At 44.8% G+C, this 16695-nt stretch overlaps 1 protein-coding gene across 1 annotated transcript; it reads right to left on the reverse strand.

Moving 5' to 3' along the window:
• Positions 1-280: 280 nt before the first annotated feature.
• On the reverse strand, positions 281-7805 carry PDZK1 (PDZ domain containing 1). Its single transcript, XM_072138860.1, has 9 exons — positions 7705-7805; positions 5210-5421; positions 4564-4765; positions 4260-4396; positions 3179-3374; positions 2507-2703; positions 2061-2372; positions 1163-1537; positions 281-735 (listed from the first exon to the last, which is right to left on the reverse strand). Exons 2-9 carry the CDS (start codon positions 5417-5419, stop codon positions 676-678), a joined length of 1689 nt encoding a protein of 562 aa, XP_071994961.1. The 5' UTR covers positions 5420-5421; positions 7705-7805; the 3' UTR covers positions 281-675.
• Positions 7806-16695: the final 8890 nt, after the last annotated feature.

The following is a 16695-nucleotide window of genomic DNA, read 5'->3' on the forward strand; positions in this document are numbered from 1 at the left end:
CCAAAATATAGGACATGTCTATAGGCTGCTCTATGGAGAGGGGAGAGGTGAGCCTCTGGATGGGGGAACGTCTTTACGTGAGATGAGTCATTTAGACTCCTATATCATGGGTTCTAAAGCAGCTATAATTGGGAGAGAGAAGTCATTGGTGACTCATGTATTCCGTCCATGTTTGATTTGGAACCCCACAAATCTCATCTTCCTGGACCCCAAAGAAACATGGGACATCTTTCTGTCCAATCGTACTTTCTAAACCAAAAAAAAGGACACAAAACCGAAGTGGAATTCACTAATAGACTCTTTATTAACAACTTTTTACCAGGGAAGGGTGTTGGTCAAGTTGCAGCACCTAACTATTGGACCCCCCCACTGCCGACTCCTACGTCACCACCAACTCAAGTGATCTCTACCTCGCGAGCCTTCAAGATGCAAAACAAGTCGTAAAAGTTAGATATTTTACTGCCACAATGCTCTAAACAGGTTAATTATTACCACACGACCATAAATAATCAACCGGAGACCAAGGAATGATAAGTAACTCCCCCCGCTCCCTTTCGGGTCGGGTGGTTGGGGTCTCGTGGCTTGAGTCTGACAGTATCATTTACTGAGCTGTGTTTGAAGACCAGCCAAGATCTTCATGTTTGGCCAAGCTAAGACCTCTCCTGGTGGAGGTGTCTACAGAGCGGTGTCATCATCACCATCTTTAGGAGGATCATCCACCACCGGTGTATTTTCCTGTAAAAGAAAACCATCACAGTAAACAGAAATTTCTTTGGCTTTCTACAATGCCTAATTTCCCAGAATGCCGTGTGACACAGAAAGGTTTCACAGGGGGTTGGAACGAGGACACATGTCAAAATCACTGCAGGTTATCTGGTTCGAAGGGATGGTTGAAATCGGAGCCAGTCACACGGTGTGGAAAAACTGCGGCTTGTCCTACCCCTAAAACCACCACCTAGTGAAGCCTACACAATATAATACCCCCCGTTCCTATGATACCCCACTCTGTATAATTCCAGGTTCCTGAAACATATCCATCTTTTCTTTGTGGCCTGAAACCGTAAACCTTCACCACCACCGAACAGCCCCCATCCCCACTAATCCACTAATCAACTTTCTTGTTCAGGCCTTCAAAAGTGTAGGTCAAACTGGACGGACTCACCGTTTCGACTGGTTCTGGTGCCGATCTTGCTTTGCTGGGCTGGCTTGTCTGGTTTGAGCTTGGAGGAGGCACATTATTGGTTTGTGGTAGCGGGTCAGCTTTGCTAGGTGGAGCTGTCTGGTTGGAGCTTGCTGGAGGAGGACTGTTGGTTTCCGGTAGAGGGTCAGCCATAGATGATGTAATTTGGATTTTTTGTGCCTTAAAGTACTCATAAGCCTCCTGTGAAGCCACCAATAATGTAACATTCTTTCCTGCTTCTTTGATCTTCAGCACAACATCCTCATAAGCCGCCTTCTCTACGTTGACACCATTGACTTCCACCAAAAAGTCATCTTCTTTGATTCCTGCCACATCTGCGGGACCACCCTTAGTAACCTTCAAAGAGTACCGGGATAACGTCATAAAATTTTAGAAGATGTTTCCGACTACATTACACAAAATTCTTACATAACTTTGTTTCCTAGATGTTGAGAATTCCAAATCATCAGTCTCCTAGACTTGGAGATACCTAACGACCCATTGACCAAAATGCGAGAAGGAATGCGTGGAAAACCCGGTTATCTTTGCCAATGAGTCAACATGGAAGCCCAAAACCACCCCTTAAAGACTCAATTGTTTCCTTCTTCTGGCTTAATTGGGAATTCTTCTGTACCCCCAAAGTTATTGATAATTTTGTCAATATATTAGCCCGGTGCTGTCATCCAAGGACCACCCATCTGATATTTGTCAAAGAAGCATAGATTTAGGGTAGTTTCAGGTAGACAGGTGGGTGGACCTGAATAGACAGTATGGCTTTTCCAGCTTGACCACCAGGATCCCAAAATTACTCCAACTATGACTGGAGCAATGTAGTGGCATCTTGTAAAGGATGCATAGATGGAATCTCCCCTCAACTTACCTGCTTGATAAATTGCCCTGGAACATCTTTGATAGCATTGAGGTTGAAACCAAAACCTGAACTGCCCTTTGTAAGTCTGCATAGTTTGGGCTTGTGTTTTGGGTCAGTAGAAGATGTGGTGGTGGTGGCAGGAGCTGGGGCTGGAGTTGGTGCCGGTGCAGGTGATGGCTTCGTAACTGGTACTTCTGCTGGAGTTGGTGCCGGTGCAGTTGATGGCTTCGTAACTGGTACTTCTGCTGGTTTTGGAGTTTCTGTTTTGACTGGGGTTTGAGCCTTTGAAGTTTTTAGGTATAAAAATGGAGATACACCGGCCTGAAACCAAAAATGACACCAGGTCATGAGGCCCAAGTATGGCAAATTGGGTTTACAACACTTTACAGTTACCTAAAAAAAAAAGTAAAATATTTGAGACCTCCGTAATATATCTACTTTTATGGGGCACCAACCTTGGCATAGATTTCATCTGTTGCTTTGTTGGAGATCAGTAGGGTGGTCTTGTTTCCCCCCTTCTTGATGGCCTCCACCACCTGTTCATGTTCAAAGCTTTCCACAGAGTCCCCATTCACTGCGACAATGCGGTCGTGGTCCTTGAGGCCAACTTTTTGCGCTGAACTTTTTTCTTCTATCTCCACAATAAAGTGACCTGCGAGGAACATGAAGGTCATAAGATACATGGCTACTGTCTTGATGTGTAGCCATGACATTTCCAAACTATCAGCCAAGGCCTTACATCTACATCACATGAGTCCCAAATATGTTGTTACAAATTTTTTGTCCTAAGAAATCTCCATAAAATGTTTTGTCTATTCTGTTAGATAGGGCTGGTTTGATGGGAATTAGCAATCATGTCTTTCTTGTAGCTAGTGGAACCAACCATTGTAGATGGTCTAATGTTTATGGATTCTTGGTGGTCTACCATAATGATCTAGGCATAGATGGAGCTAATAGGAAATTTTTTGGTGGTCTAGGTCAGTTTAGAGGTCAACGATCAATTCAGGTCTTATGGAATTTGCATCCATCAATTTGGAATTGGGTGAACTTGGCAAATTTCAGTTTTCGAGCCCCAAGAAATGTAACAACTTCCGTTGTGTCCACACAAACCGTTTTCCCCCCCTTACCTTTACGATTTTTCTCCTGCCTGAGATAAAACCCGTAACCATCTGCCCCCTTGTCCAGCTCCACGATCCTGGGTGGGCTTGGCAGTAGCTGCGCGGTCGCCTCATCTGCTGTGATTTTTTTCTTTTGTTGTTGGAAATAGTCAGTGGTTTCTTTATCCACCAGGAGGAACATGACGGAATCTCCGGAATCTCTCACCTGCCGGAAACAATGAAGATACTGACTGCATTCACTCAATGCAAAAGAGCGAATTACCAAAAGTTACCAAAATGCTAATTAAAAAAAAATGCCTGATTTTACTTGTCTGTTAGATACTCCAAAAAAAATTATAAAAAGTGATTAAAATAATATTATTTATACAGTGCGGTGCAAAATGTCAAAATTTTAAACTTAAAACAACAAAGGCAGAATTGCTTATCCCCCCCCAAACAGTTACAATAAGGTAATTAATTAGATATATAAACCCCAAAATGTTGGCATTAAAAACTATGGCTCATTGTGCAAAAAACAAACCCTGTACCGTTCCGTTAGAGGGAACCTGTCACCAGGAGTGTTATTTTTTGTAGGTGACAGGTTCCAATAGCCTCTGCAATGATGGATTTAAAAATGCCTTGCTAATCATTTTAGTGCTTTATAAAAGTATATTACACATTACCTGGCTCCATGCCATACCCGTCCGGCGATTCATGTGGGACATTCATCCTCCCCTCCTCCACACTCACCCTGCTCCCTCCTCCTCTCCCCTTCTCACTCCCCCTGCCTACGTCATCTAACCGAGGGACACGGGTTGTTGGAGCACCTCAACCCATGACTCACTGGACGTTGCATGGAGGGAGCCAGGTACTGTCTTTTATAGAGTTCTGAAATGATTCAGAAGGCCAGGAAAGGGGTTTATAAACTTATCACCAACTAAAAATTACATTCCTGGTAACAGGTTCCCTTTTAAAAGGGAAATTAACAAGTTATGGGTCTTTGAATTTAAAGAAAAAACTCTCTGGTGTTAAGGTACAGACCCCACCCCCATCATCAACCCCAGGGGAAAGGCCACTATGGGTAATCTCTACCCCCTGGGTACAATCTTACCAGCTTGACAAGTTCATTGTAGGAGGAATTTTCAACGTTCTTGCCATTTACTTCAACAATACGGTCTCCTTGCTTCACACCAGCGTTAAGCGCCGCGCCACCAGCAGTCAGAGCGTCAAGGTAAAATCCTATAGTACCTGCAGGGGGAGACGTGTCACGAGATATTTTTGTCTAATATTGTATCTCTGGGCCTTCACTTCTACAGAATGGAGCTGCAGTACCAACCATGGACAGGTGTGGCGCTATTTTTTTGCATCCTGCCCCACCCCTTTTTATGTATGGCGGCCATTTTGTGACTTCTTACCTTTTACTGCCTTTAAAGAGAATCCGAAAGACCCTTTGTCTTTAACCACGTAGCAGAGTCTTGGCTTCGGAGACTCGACCTGTCCTGCAGGTGCTTTATTCTCGGGGGGATTTGCTTTATTTTTCTTGGAAATTAAATAGGACTCTTCATCCAGGACGGTCAGAGTCACAGACTGCCCGCTGGCCTGGATCATCTCCACCACCTGTGGACGGTCAAGTTCACCTCCATGAAGTCACCGAGCTAAACATCATGTTCTCTGGGCATTGTCACGAGGATGGACCACTTATTCTCTAGTCACATCCAAAGTTGCATTCTGAATTACAACATGCCTGATTTTTCGGTTCCCAGATAAGATTTCCACCCTCAATAAAAAACAAGTCCCAATGGCCAGGTGTTCATGTGTATGAGGGGAATGACCATGAAAAGCACTAGATGCCAAAGTTTACCACACATACAAGAGGCCACCACACACTGGCTTGTGTTTGTGTGTAGCCATGGGGAGGGGGGGGGGGGGGTAAGTCAACGCAGGAGCTGTAGACTAAAACCTGAGCTCTACACCAATGATTTTACGACCCGAATAATCTGATAAAATAAAAAACACAAGGGAAGTGCTAACAATACTGTACTTAAGAAGAGTCTTCCCTACCTTTGGATGTTCTTTGTCGTCTACAAATTCTCCGTTGACCTTGATGACTCGGTCTCCATCTTTTAACCCAACCTCATCTGCTGTGCTCCCTTTTTCCACCGAGCGGATGAGGTGGCCCGGTGTATCCTGCTCCACACGTAAGAAGAATCCATAGCCTTTCCCATCCGGTTTGGTTAATGAGCACTCACGCGTTTTGGTGTCCAGGGCCATGTCTGTGGCAGAAGAAGACACATATTTATAACATATAGAATATTGTGTAGACTATGGACAAATCGAGGATAAAAATACTGGAGATCAAAATTTTAGAATGTAATGTATAATAACAGTAATATTGAGTAATTTATCAGTATTTTAAGCATATTTCATGAATTGTATATATTCTAAACACAGAAGAAAATGTTTTCGAAAGACAAATGTAATAGAGGACAGGATAATGCAGAGAATCTCCGTGGGTAATTGTTCCATCACTGCAATTGAAATTGCTTGCCAGTTTAGCACTGAAGAGGGTAAGGATCTGTCTCCTCATACAGTGTCTGAAAGGCACTTTTGCTGTGACCAAATCTCATTAGCAGAAAGAATCAAAAGGCTGGACTCGCCTTTGCTGAGGAGCATGTTTTTTTTGACAGATAAGTGGTTCACAGTTCATTTTAGTGATGAAAGCAAGTTTACTTTATTTGGAACTAATGGGAAACATTATATTTGTTGAGAAACTGGGGAAAGACTAAACCCAAAGTGTGTAAAGAAGTCAGTGAAAGGTGGTGGAGTAAGTGTTATGGTTTGGGGAATGTTTTCTAGAGCAGAAGTTGGACCTCTCATACAGCTACATGGCGGAGTGAATGCAAATGTGCATGAGAACCTTCTTCAACAACATGTGGTTCCTTTTCATGCAGGACAATGCCCCCTGTCACACAGAAAAAATTGGTAAAGCCGTTCTTTGAAACAATTAAATGTCTGTCCAGAGTCCTGATCTAAACCCAATAGAAAAACTGTGGGAAATCATTTGTGACAAAGTTATGGCCAAGAAACCCACAACCGTCACAGAACTGTGGAAGAGACTTGAAGAAGAGCGGAGCAGATCCCACCAGAGCCGTATGAGATGTCCTGTGGCCACTGCCGAAGTCATTCAAAGCAAAGGCCTCTGCACTTCCTCCTGATAGCTGACTATTATGATCATCAGTTTTTTTTGTAAAATAAAGGTTTTATGTTGATAAATGTTGGTAATATTGTTCTAGTGGCATGGTGCACCCCATCAAATGTTGATCAATGGAGATCACATTATTTCTAAAAAGAAAAAAATCAAGTGATCAGACCTTGTTCTCTAATTTTGATTTCCAGTCATCCTCTATCTGATGAGATCATTCAAAATGGCCACCACTCTAGAGTTCCTCAGAAGAGATGTGACCTACCCTTAATAGACTTTCCAGAGAAAAATCTCAGACTCTGTCCATATGAAACCAAATATTTTCTTCTGCTCTCTGGGAATACTTGTAATGTCTTTAAGGACAACACAACCCAATCCTGAGCCATAGGAAGCTTTTATGTAGGACCTTACCATGGTTGAGTTGCCCTGGATGTCCTGGTGACTACCAAACCTTTATCTTCTAGAGAGTATTCGCATGACGCCGAAAATTTAGTTCTGTATGTCTTAGTTTTACAACACAACCCAATCCTGAACCTTTTCTGTAGGACCTCACCATGGTTGAGTTGCCCTGGTTGTCCAGGTGACTACCGAACCCTTATCCGGAGACTCTGGAGAATCTCCATCCTGTTAGTATTCACATGACGCTGAAATTTAGTTCTGCATGCCTTAGTTTTACAGTAATTCTTCTCAAATTGCGCCATAAAATTTGGCTACACCATGAAAATAGTGAAGTATAAGCCTTGAAGACCATCACAGGTTGAAGACTATCAACATGGACAACTAAAGGAGAACCCCACCAAGCAGCATCCTATATCTAAGCCTTCTGGGCTCCTGTGAATGTGGCATGGGAATAGTAGGGGTAATATTCCAACAATAAACATTTGTAGAGGTGGGTGCCTCCTCTGGAATGTGGAATCTTCAGGCTCGGGGTCTCTTGGTCTCATTCCTGATGGTGTGGAGGCTTCCACATCCAAGTAGTGAATAATTGGTCTGACTCATGGAGCTTAATGGAGGGTTAGACATATGCAGTCACATATCCATTGATTCTCAATCTAGAGTACCTCACCAGGCTTCACGTAGGGTTGAGGACCACTACTATGGAGATAGCTGGAAGCCACTCCAGTCAAAAGTAAATTTTTAGGTTTTTCTAACGTTCCCTTTTAAGAAACATCACAAAAAGTTACTGACATCCTAAAAGTCCCCAACACGGTAGGAGGAAACAATCTGCTGTCTGCACCAGTAGAGACTTTCCACCAGTTGCTATTTTCTGCATGTGGTCTTCTCCTTCCCGCTCCAGTATACATGTAAATCCCCTAGATTTGTGTCTATTCTGTACACACATGTGGAGCCTTACCTGTCCGATGTGGCTGGGGAGGGCGGCTGGCTGTCCTCTCGCTGAGGATGAAGTCTCAGCTGGAGTTGGCACAGATCTTCTGGACTTTGGTTGGGCAAAGGTTGTATTAAAAGATGATCTATTTAACTCTGCATTAGTGGATAACCAGGGAGCGTTATCTGCTGTCACCGCTGTGGTGACTCGTCAGGACTTTCACTGATCGCAGAAAATAGGACTGTGCAGAAAATAGAGAAAATACAAAAAATCTCTAGAGCAGAGCCGCAAATTCCATAAATGTGCCCATACATATACAACTAAAGATTGGCCAATTATCCTGACTGCAACATACAAAAGGAACAAAAAGGAGTTTCACTACTTTCACTAAATAATCAATGTATTTTTTGTGTGCAATGCAAAGTTACATCCCTGGTCATGTGATGTCACACAGGTGCACAGCTCGTGGTATCCCTGGTCATGTGATGTCACACAGGTGCAAAGCTCGTGGTATCCCTGGTCATGTGATGTCACACAGGTGCACAGCTCGTGGTATCCCTGGTCATGTGATGTCACACAGGTGCACAGCTCGTGGTATCCCTGGTCATGTGATGTCACACAGGTGCACAGCTTGTGGTATCCCTGGTCATGTGATGTCACACAATAGCATGGCTCGTTATATCCCAGGTCATGTGATGTCACACAGGTGCATGACTTGTTATATATCCCTGGTCATGTGATGTCACACAGGTGCATGACTTGTTATATATCCCTGGTCATGTGATGTCACACAGGTGCATGACTTGTTATATATCCCTGGTCATGTGATGTCACACAGGTGCATGACTTGTTATATATCCCTGGTCATGTGATGTCACACAGGTGCACGGCTCCTTATATCTCTGGTCATGTGATGTCACACTGGTGCACAGCTCGTGGTATCCCTGGTCATGTGATGTCACACAGGAGCACGGCTCGTTGTATCCCTGGTCATGTGATGTCACACAAGTGTACGCTTCTTGTATCCCTGGTCATGTGATGTCACACAGGTGCACAGCTCATTATATATCCCTGGTCATGTGATGTCACACAGGTGCACGACTCGTTATATCCCTTGTTATGTGATGTCACACAGGTGCACAGCTAGTTATATCCCTGGTCATGTGATGTCACACACGTGCGCGGCTCGTTGTATCCCTGGTCATGTGATGTCACACTGGTGCACGACTTGTTATATCGCTGGTCATGTGATGTCACACAGGTGAACAGCTAGTTATATCCCTGGTCATGTGATGTGACACACGTGCATGACTTGTTATATATCCCTGGTCATGTGATGTCACACAGGTGCACGACTCGTTATATCCCTTGTTATGTGATGTCACACAGGTGCACAGCTAGTTATATCCCTGGTCATGTGATGTCACACACGTGCGCGGCTCGTTGTATCCCTGGTCATGTGATGTCACACTGGTGCACGACTTGTTATATATCCCTGGTCATGTGATGTCACACAGGTGCATGACTTTTTATATATCCCTGGTCATATGATGTCACACAGGTGCACAGCTCCTTATATCTCTGGTCATGTGATGTCACACTGGTGCACAGCTTGTGGTATCCCTGGTCATGTGATGTCACACAAGTGCACAGCTCATTATATATCCCTTGTCATATGATATCACACAGGTGCACGACTTGTTATATCGCTGGTCATGTGATGTCACACAGGTGAACAGCTAGTTATATCCCTGGTCATGTGATGTCACACACGTGCGCGGCTCGTTGTATCCCTGGTCATGTGATGTCACACTGGTGCACGACTTGTTATATATCCCTGGTCATGTGATGTCACACAGGTGCATGACTTTTTATATATCCCTGGTCATATGATGTCACACAGGTGCACAGCTCCTTATATCTCTGGTCATGTGATGTCACACTGGTGCACAGCTTGTGGTATCCCTGGTCATGTGATGTCACACAAGTGCACAGCTCATTATATATCCCTTGTCATGTGATGTCACAGACGTGCATGACTTGTTATATATCCCTGGTCATGTGATGTCACACAGGTGCATGACTTATTATATATCCCTGGCCATATGATGTCACACAGGTGCACGGCTCCTTATATCTCTGGTCATGTGATGTCACACTGGTGCACAGCTCGTTGTATCCCTGGTCATGTGATGTCACACAGGTGCACAGCTTTTTATATCCCTGGTCATGTGATGTCACACAGATGCACGGCTCGTTATATCCCTGACCATGTGATGTCACTCAGGTGCATGACTCATTATATCCCTGGTCACACAGGTGCATGACTTGTTATATATCCCTGGTCATGTGATGTCACACAGGTGCACATCTCATTATATATCCCTGGTCATGTGATGTCACACAGGATTACACATGCAGAGACATCAGATCTTTGTGTATGTTCTTAACAGCAGGACATATAATATATGATATACACTCACCGGCCACTTTATTAGGTACACCTGTCCAACTGCTCGTTAACACTTAATTTCTAATCAGCCAATCACATGGCGGCAACTCAGTGCATTTAGGCATGTAGACATGGTCAAGACAATCTCCTGCAGTTCTTCCGAGCATCAGTATGGGGAAGAAAGGTGATTTGTGGCCTTTGAACGTGGCATGGTTGTTGGTGCCAGAAGGGCTGGTCTGAGTATTTCAGAAACTGCTGATCTACTGGGATTTTCACGCACAAACATCTCTAGGGTTTACAGAGAATGGTCCGAAAAAGAAAAAACATCCAGTGAGCGGCAGTTCTGTGGGCGGAAATGCCTTGTTGATGCCAGAGGTCAGAGGAGAATGGGCAGACTGGTTCGAGCTGATAGAAAGGCAACAGTGACTCAAATCGCCACCCGTTACAACCAAGGTAGGCAGAAGAGCATCTCTGAACGCACAGTACGTCGAACTTTGAGGCAGATGGGCTACAGCAGCAGAAGACCACACCGGGTGCCACTCCTTTCAGCTAAGAACAGGAAACTGAGGCTACAATTTGCACAAGCTCATCAAAATTGGACAGTAGAAGATTGGAAAAACGTTGCCTGGTCTGATGAGTCTCGATTTCTGCTGCGACATTCGGATGGTAGGGTCAGAATTTGGCATCAACAACATGAAAGCATGGATCCATCCTGCCTTGTATCAACGGTTCAGGCTGGTGGTGGTGGTGTCATGGATCCATCCTGCCTTGTATCAGCGGGTCAGGCTGGTGCTGGTGGTGTCATGGATCCATCCTGCCTTGTATCAGCGGGTCAGGCTGGTGGTGGTGGTGTCATGGATCCATCCTGCCTTGTATCAGCGGGTCAGGCTGGTGGTGCTGGTGTCATGGATCCATCCTGCCTTGTATCAGCGGCTCAGGCTGGTGCTGGTGGTGTCATGGATCCATCCTGCCTTGTATCAGCGGCTCAGGCTGGTGGTGGTGGTGTCATGGATCCATCCTGCCTTGTATCAGCGGTTCAGGCTGGTGGTGGTGGTGTCATGGATCCATCCTGCCTTGTATCAGCGGCTCAGGCTGGTGGTGGTGGTGTCATGGATCCATCCTGCCTTGTATCAGCGGCTCAGGCTGGTGGTGGTGTCATGGATCCATCCTGCCTTGTATCAGCGGGTCAGGCTGGTGGTGGGGGTGTCATGGATCCATCCTGCCTTGTATCAGCGGGTCAGGCTGGTGGTGCTGGTGTCATGGTGTCTTTGGGCCCCTTGGTACAACGCCACAGCCTACCTGAGTATTGTTGCTGACCATGTCCATCCCTTTATGAGCACAATGTCCCCTGTAACATCTGATGGCTACTTTCAGCAGGATAATGCGCCATGTCATAAAGCTGGAATCATCTCAGACTGGTTTCTTGAACATGACAATGAGGTCACTGGACACAAATGGCCTCCACAGTCACCAGATCTCAATCCAATAGAGCATCTTTGGGATGTGGTGGAACGGGAGATTCGCATCATGGATGTGCAGCCGACAAATCTGCGGCAACTGTGTGATGCCATCATGTCAATATGGAGCAAAATCTCTGAGGAGCTTCCAGCACCTTGTTGAATCTATGCCACGAAGAATTGAGGCAGTTCTGAAGGCAAAAGGGGGTCCAACCCGTTACTAACATGGTGGACCTAATAAAGTGGCCGGTGAGTGTATAATAATAATTTTTATTTATACAGGGTCATCACATTCCATAGCATGATGAATATATATGGATTTATATTCCAGAAGTGTTGGACTTGGACCACTGGGATGTGTCCTGTCACTGCTGATCTCTTGGTTGTATTTAACTGCTCAACAGCCATCCCCCAGTGCCCTGAGTCCCTGCTGTAGCAGGCTACTGATTGATTACTGCAGCAGTGCCTCAGAGCACAAGGGAGCAGCTCAAGACAGAGATATAATAGCAGTATCAGTCCTCCTGCTACCAATAACATAAAGAAAGGTCTGATTACACATCTCTCCAGGAACAATAACTAACACTGTCTGCAGAGAGCACAGAGCACAGCAGTGTGAGGACACACCCTTTCAGTTCACAATCATGGAATCTAAATTCACATTTCACAGTCTTGTTGCTACTATAGGGATAACCCTCTGTGAACTCCACAAGTCCGGGGTTACTAGGGTATATTTCTTAGGGGTTGATGGAGGGTGACCCAGTCCCACACTGGTTTGCCACATGTGTCTAATGGATGGGGTTCTGCTAGATCCGTGTCCATTCTATGTACATACCATGGATCCGCCGGTATATGTAAGATAATAAAAGCATAAACCCTGAGCTGTATTGATCCCGTTATCAGTCCCTAAGTTATTATTTCCTAATTATCCAGCGGCACAGAGTGACTCGGGTTAATATGTGCTCTTTTATGGCCGACATTACTACAGCTCTGGAGTGATGAGGAATCCATGGGACCAAGGGTTATGTAAGCGGGACAGCAGCTGATCCTGCAAAAACGGCTAGGATTATACATAGTCTCACACTAATACACTGATAGAGTCATGCAGACGTTGAGATAGTGGAGGCTGCATAGGGAGGACCCCTTTACCAATGGGAGTTGTCCACATCCTGCATGTAATATGTAGTAGACACCAGCAGTGCAATTCACAGAATATAAGGTTTCTCTAAGCAGATACTTATCTTGTCGCCCATTATGGAGCGCCCCACAATCCACTGCAGATATGCATAAAAGCTTCCAGTAATTCCACGAGGTTGACATCAGGAATATGCAAATCAGTTGTCCTGGCATCACCATTGGGTAGGTAGCTCTCTATGGGTCAATGTCGGAGTTTCAAGAAGCCTTGTAAAGTGACTTAGGATTGAGATCAGTTCCATCTGTATCAAGGGTTTTACTCCTCATCAGTGCAGAGCGGGCCTTATATGCTCCCAATACCCTAAGAATTATGGGAAAGGGAATAAGCTAATGCTTTAGCCTGGAGGCAAAAAATGAAAACGATGAGACCTATGGGTCAATGTCCAAATTTTAAGAGATCTGGAGACATGATCTGGGATTAAGCCAAACCAATTCCCATCTGCTTTGGATTTTTGTTCCTCATCAGCGCAGAGAAGGGAACTCGAGAGTCAATGTGGTCAGTAGATGTCTCCTATGGATGTGTATGGATTCTTATAGGCCCATAAATACTTTGAAAGAAAATATGCAAATGAGTTAGTCTAAATACCTATAATGTGACCTTTGGGAAGGTAGGTCAATGCCTGACTTTCAAGAAGCCTTGTGACATGATTTAGGATTGAGCCAAACCGGTCCGATCTGTAGTCAGATTCTGTTTCTGCGTTTTTGCTCCTCATCAGTGTAGAGGATTAGCCACAGCATTTATTCAGTGAAAAACAAAAAAAACCTGGGGGTATCCACACAGAACCTATGAAACAACTTTATTGAACAATGTTAGCATACACCGAATGACAACCATCACTTAAGGGTAACCCAGATGTGCTGTTTAGTCACATGGTGCTGACATATTCTACATTCCCTACATGTACTCATGATATTTCCATGCTTAGTCAGGAAGGAACTCTAGACCAGGTCCCAGGATGAGGATGACTTTCCGGAGATAAGGAAGAATTCCTGACATTTACAGGTATCCTATTATTACCTCCTATCAGAACGGTCATAAATACTCAGCTGAAAAAGACATATGTTTAATGATACCTTACAGATTGCTGCTTAAAGGGGCCGTCTCACCCTCTCCACCAACTCCAACTCTCTGTATAGTTTAAAAGATCTCCCTCCACCGATTCCAGAGCAGCTGGAATTTTTTCTGTACACCCTACCATTCCTGAGCAATCAGCGTCGCTAATATGCAATGGACTGAAAAGTCATGCGCCACCCACTTGTCCATAGAGATAATAATTAGCATATTGTACGCCACAAATAATGGTGCTCATTACTCGGGAATGGTAGGGGCTAGAGAAAAAATTCCAACTGCTCCGAAATCAGAAGAGCAGGACCTATTAAAGGGCGCAGAGAGTGGTGGAACTGTTGAAAGGTCTTTTTTTTACAGGGGATTTTTGAAATAAATTGAAATTGATGAACTATTTAGTGTAGGAGAAGAGGGAAGTAATTACTATGGGGGGGGTGGGGGAATTATCCATCCCATGTCCACCCGTGTTCTGGAAGACAAGGCACATTTAAAGCCCCATTTTCATCGGTTTTGTTGGAATTCCACCCTGTACACAACTTAAGACGTGATGGGATGGGTCAGACCCCAGTCTTAATAAATTCCCCCCTATAGGGCACATTTATCTGGGCTTATACACCTGGTAACTGGAGTACAAACCCTGAAATAGGTGTAATTTCTGGCACCTATATTCCCCCTTACGCCACTATATTCCCCCTCACTTCACTGCTGGATATACACCCCCTTTACATGCCTAGCTGGCATGGGCCAGCTAGGCATGGAAAGGGGGTGTATATCCAGCAGTGAAGTGACCAGACACAGGAGGTTCCTACCCCTGCCTTTACACAAATCATAGCCTGGACCTCTTCAGGTGCAAATGCTACTCCAGGCCAGACCTGGCGTAGAACAGCCCAGCAGCCATTCAGGCTTGACCCTTCTGATAAATTCGGTGGGTGAAGGGGATGGGATGTCACCATGTGCTGGGATACTTACCACCAGCTTATGATAAATGTGCCTATATGTCTTTATTATGGTCTGTGTGGTAACTGGTGTAAGGACTGTTTTGTAAAGTATGTGGATCCCTGGTGGTTAGTGGTAGTACTTATGTATAGTACCTGCTGGTCCAGGTAATATACTATAATATTTGATAAAGTACTGGAGGTCTGCAATCTGGAATATATAGTCTATGGTGAGGAAAATAATTTTCCAAATGGATAATCTGGTCAATAATCCCTGGTGGGCTAGAGTTTTGATTTGACTATCGTTGGTGGCCAAAGTCTTTATAATCTTTGATGGTCCAATCCACTGTATGATCCAGGGGGTCTAGTGGTTGGATTCTACAACTCCCCAGGAATGAGGGATCCACCAACCCCATAATATACAGAAGTGTCATTCACCATTCATGAGCCCCCAAATTCATGAACGGGAACTTGACTCCAGAAAACGCCAGAACCAAATAGTATCAACAAAAAACTCAAACATTTTGGTTCAAATGTTAAAACTCCTAATAATACCTGATAGAAATCTCCATTGTGGTATATAGTATATACTCTGTGTATATGGTAAGTGGAGGTTTATTGCTGTAGGAGACCAGACCTTGAGAATAAGCCGCGGTAAATGCTTTTAGTTAAGATAAAGAGAATGCAATTTACTTGTAGACTTTGTGCCTCGATTATGACCCAGAATGCATTGCTGCCCAATACAGTCCTCTAAACAGGACCATAATATATGCAGCGGAACCCATAGAAGATTCCAGAAGTTTAGCCCCTGCAGCATTGTGTTCCCATACATTTCATAAGTTTAGCCCCTGGAGCATTGTGTTCCCATACATTTCATAAGTTTAGCCCCTGGAGCATTGTGTTCCCATACCTTTGTGTGTGTAGTAAGTAGCAGTAGGACTGGGAAAATTGAAGTTTTACTAAGTTTGCAGCTCCTAAAGTGCTCTGGGCAGGTCTGAACAGCTCTCCGCTCCTTGCAATGAACTGTTCCACAGTCCCTCCCCTCTGCTGAGTGATTGCTGTAAGTATCCAACCAAAATCCTGATACAGCTCCTACTCATGGCAGAGGGGAGGCGCTGTGGAGCAGTGCAGAGAGCAGTCAGCAAAAAGCTCTTCAGGCTGGAAATGCTGAGAGCAGTCAGTAGAAAGCTCTACAGGCTGGAAGTGCAGAGAGCAATCAGTAGAAAGCTCTTCGGGCTCTTCAGGCTGGAAGTGCAGAGAGTAGTCAGCAGAAAGCTCTTAAGGTTGAAAGTGCAGAGAGCAGTCAGTAGAAAGCTCTTTGTGCTCTTCAGGCTGGAAGTGCAGAGAGTAGTCAGCAGAAAGCTCTTCAGGCTGGAAATACAGAGAGCAGTCAGTAGAAAGCTCTTCAGGCTGGAAGTGCAGATAGCAGTCAGTAGAAAGCTCTTCAGGCTGGAAATGCAGAGAGCCGTCAGTAGAAAGCTCTTCAGGCTGGAAGTGCAGAAAGAGCAGTCAGTACAAAACTCTTTGTGCTCTTCAGACTGGAAGTGCAGAGAGCAGTGAGCAGAAAGCTCTTCAGGCTGGAAGTGCAGAGAGCAGTGAGTAGAAAGCTTTTCAGGCTCTTCAGGCTGGAAGTGCAGAGAGAAGTCAGTAGAAAGCTCTTCAGGCTGGAAGTACAGAGAGCAGTCAGCAGAAAGCTCTTCAGGCTGGAAATGCAGAGAGCAGTCATCAGAAAGCTCTTCAGGCTGGAAGACCCACCCAGAGCCATTCAAAAACTGCAGAGCTGCATTATAACTTCACTTTTCACTGCCCCGTCACTAATAATAAAATACACAGAGGTATGATTACATGTTCTATCCAGAAAAATATCTAATAGTGGCTGCAGAGAGCACAGAGCACAGCAGTGTGAGGACACATTCC

This window comes from Engystomops pustulosus, chromosome 2 (assembly GCF_040894005.1).
Source record: "Engystomops pustulosus chromosome 2, aEngPut4.maternal, whole genome shotgun sequence".
Classification (NCBI taxonomy): domain Eukaryota; kingdom Metazoa; phylum Chordata; class Amphibia; order Anura; family Leptodactylidae; genus Engystomops; species Engystomops pustulosus.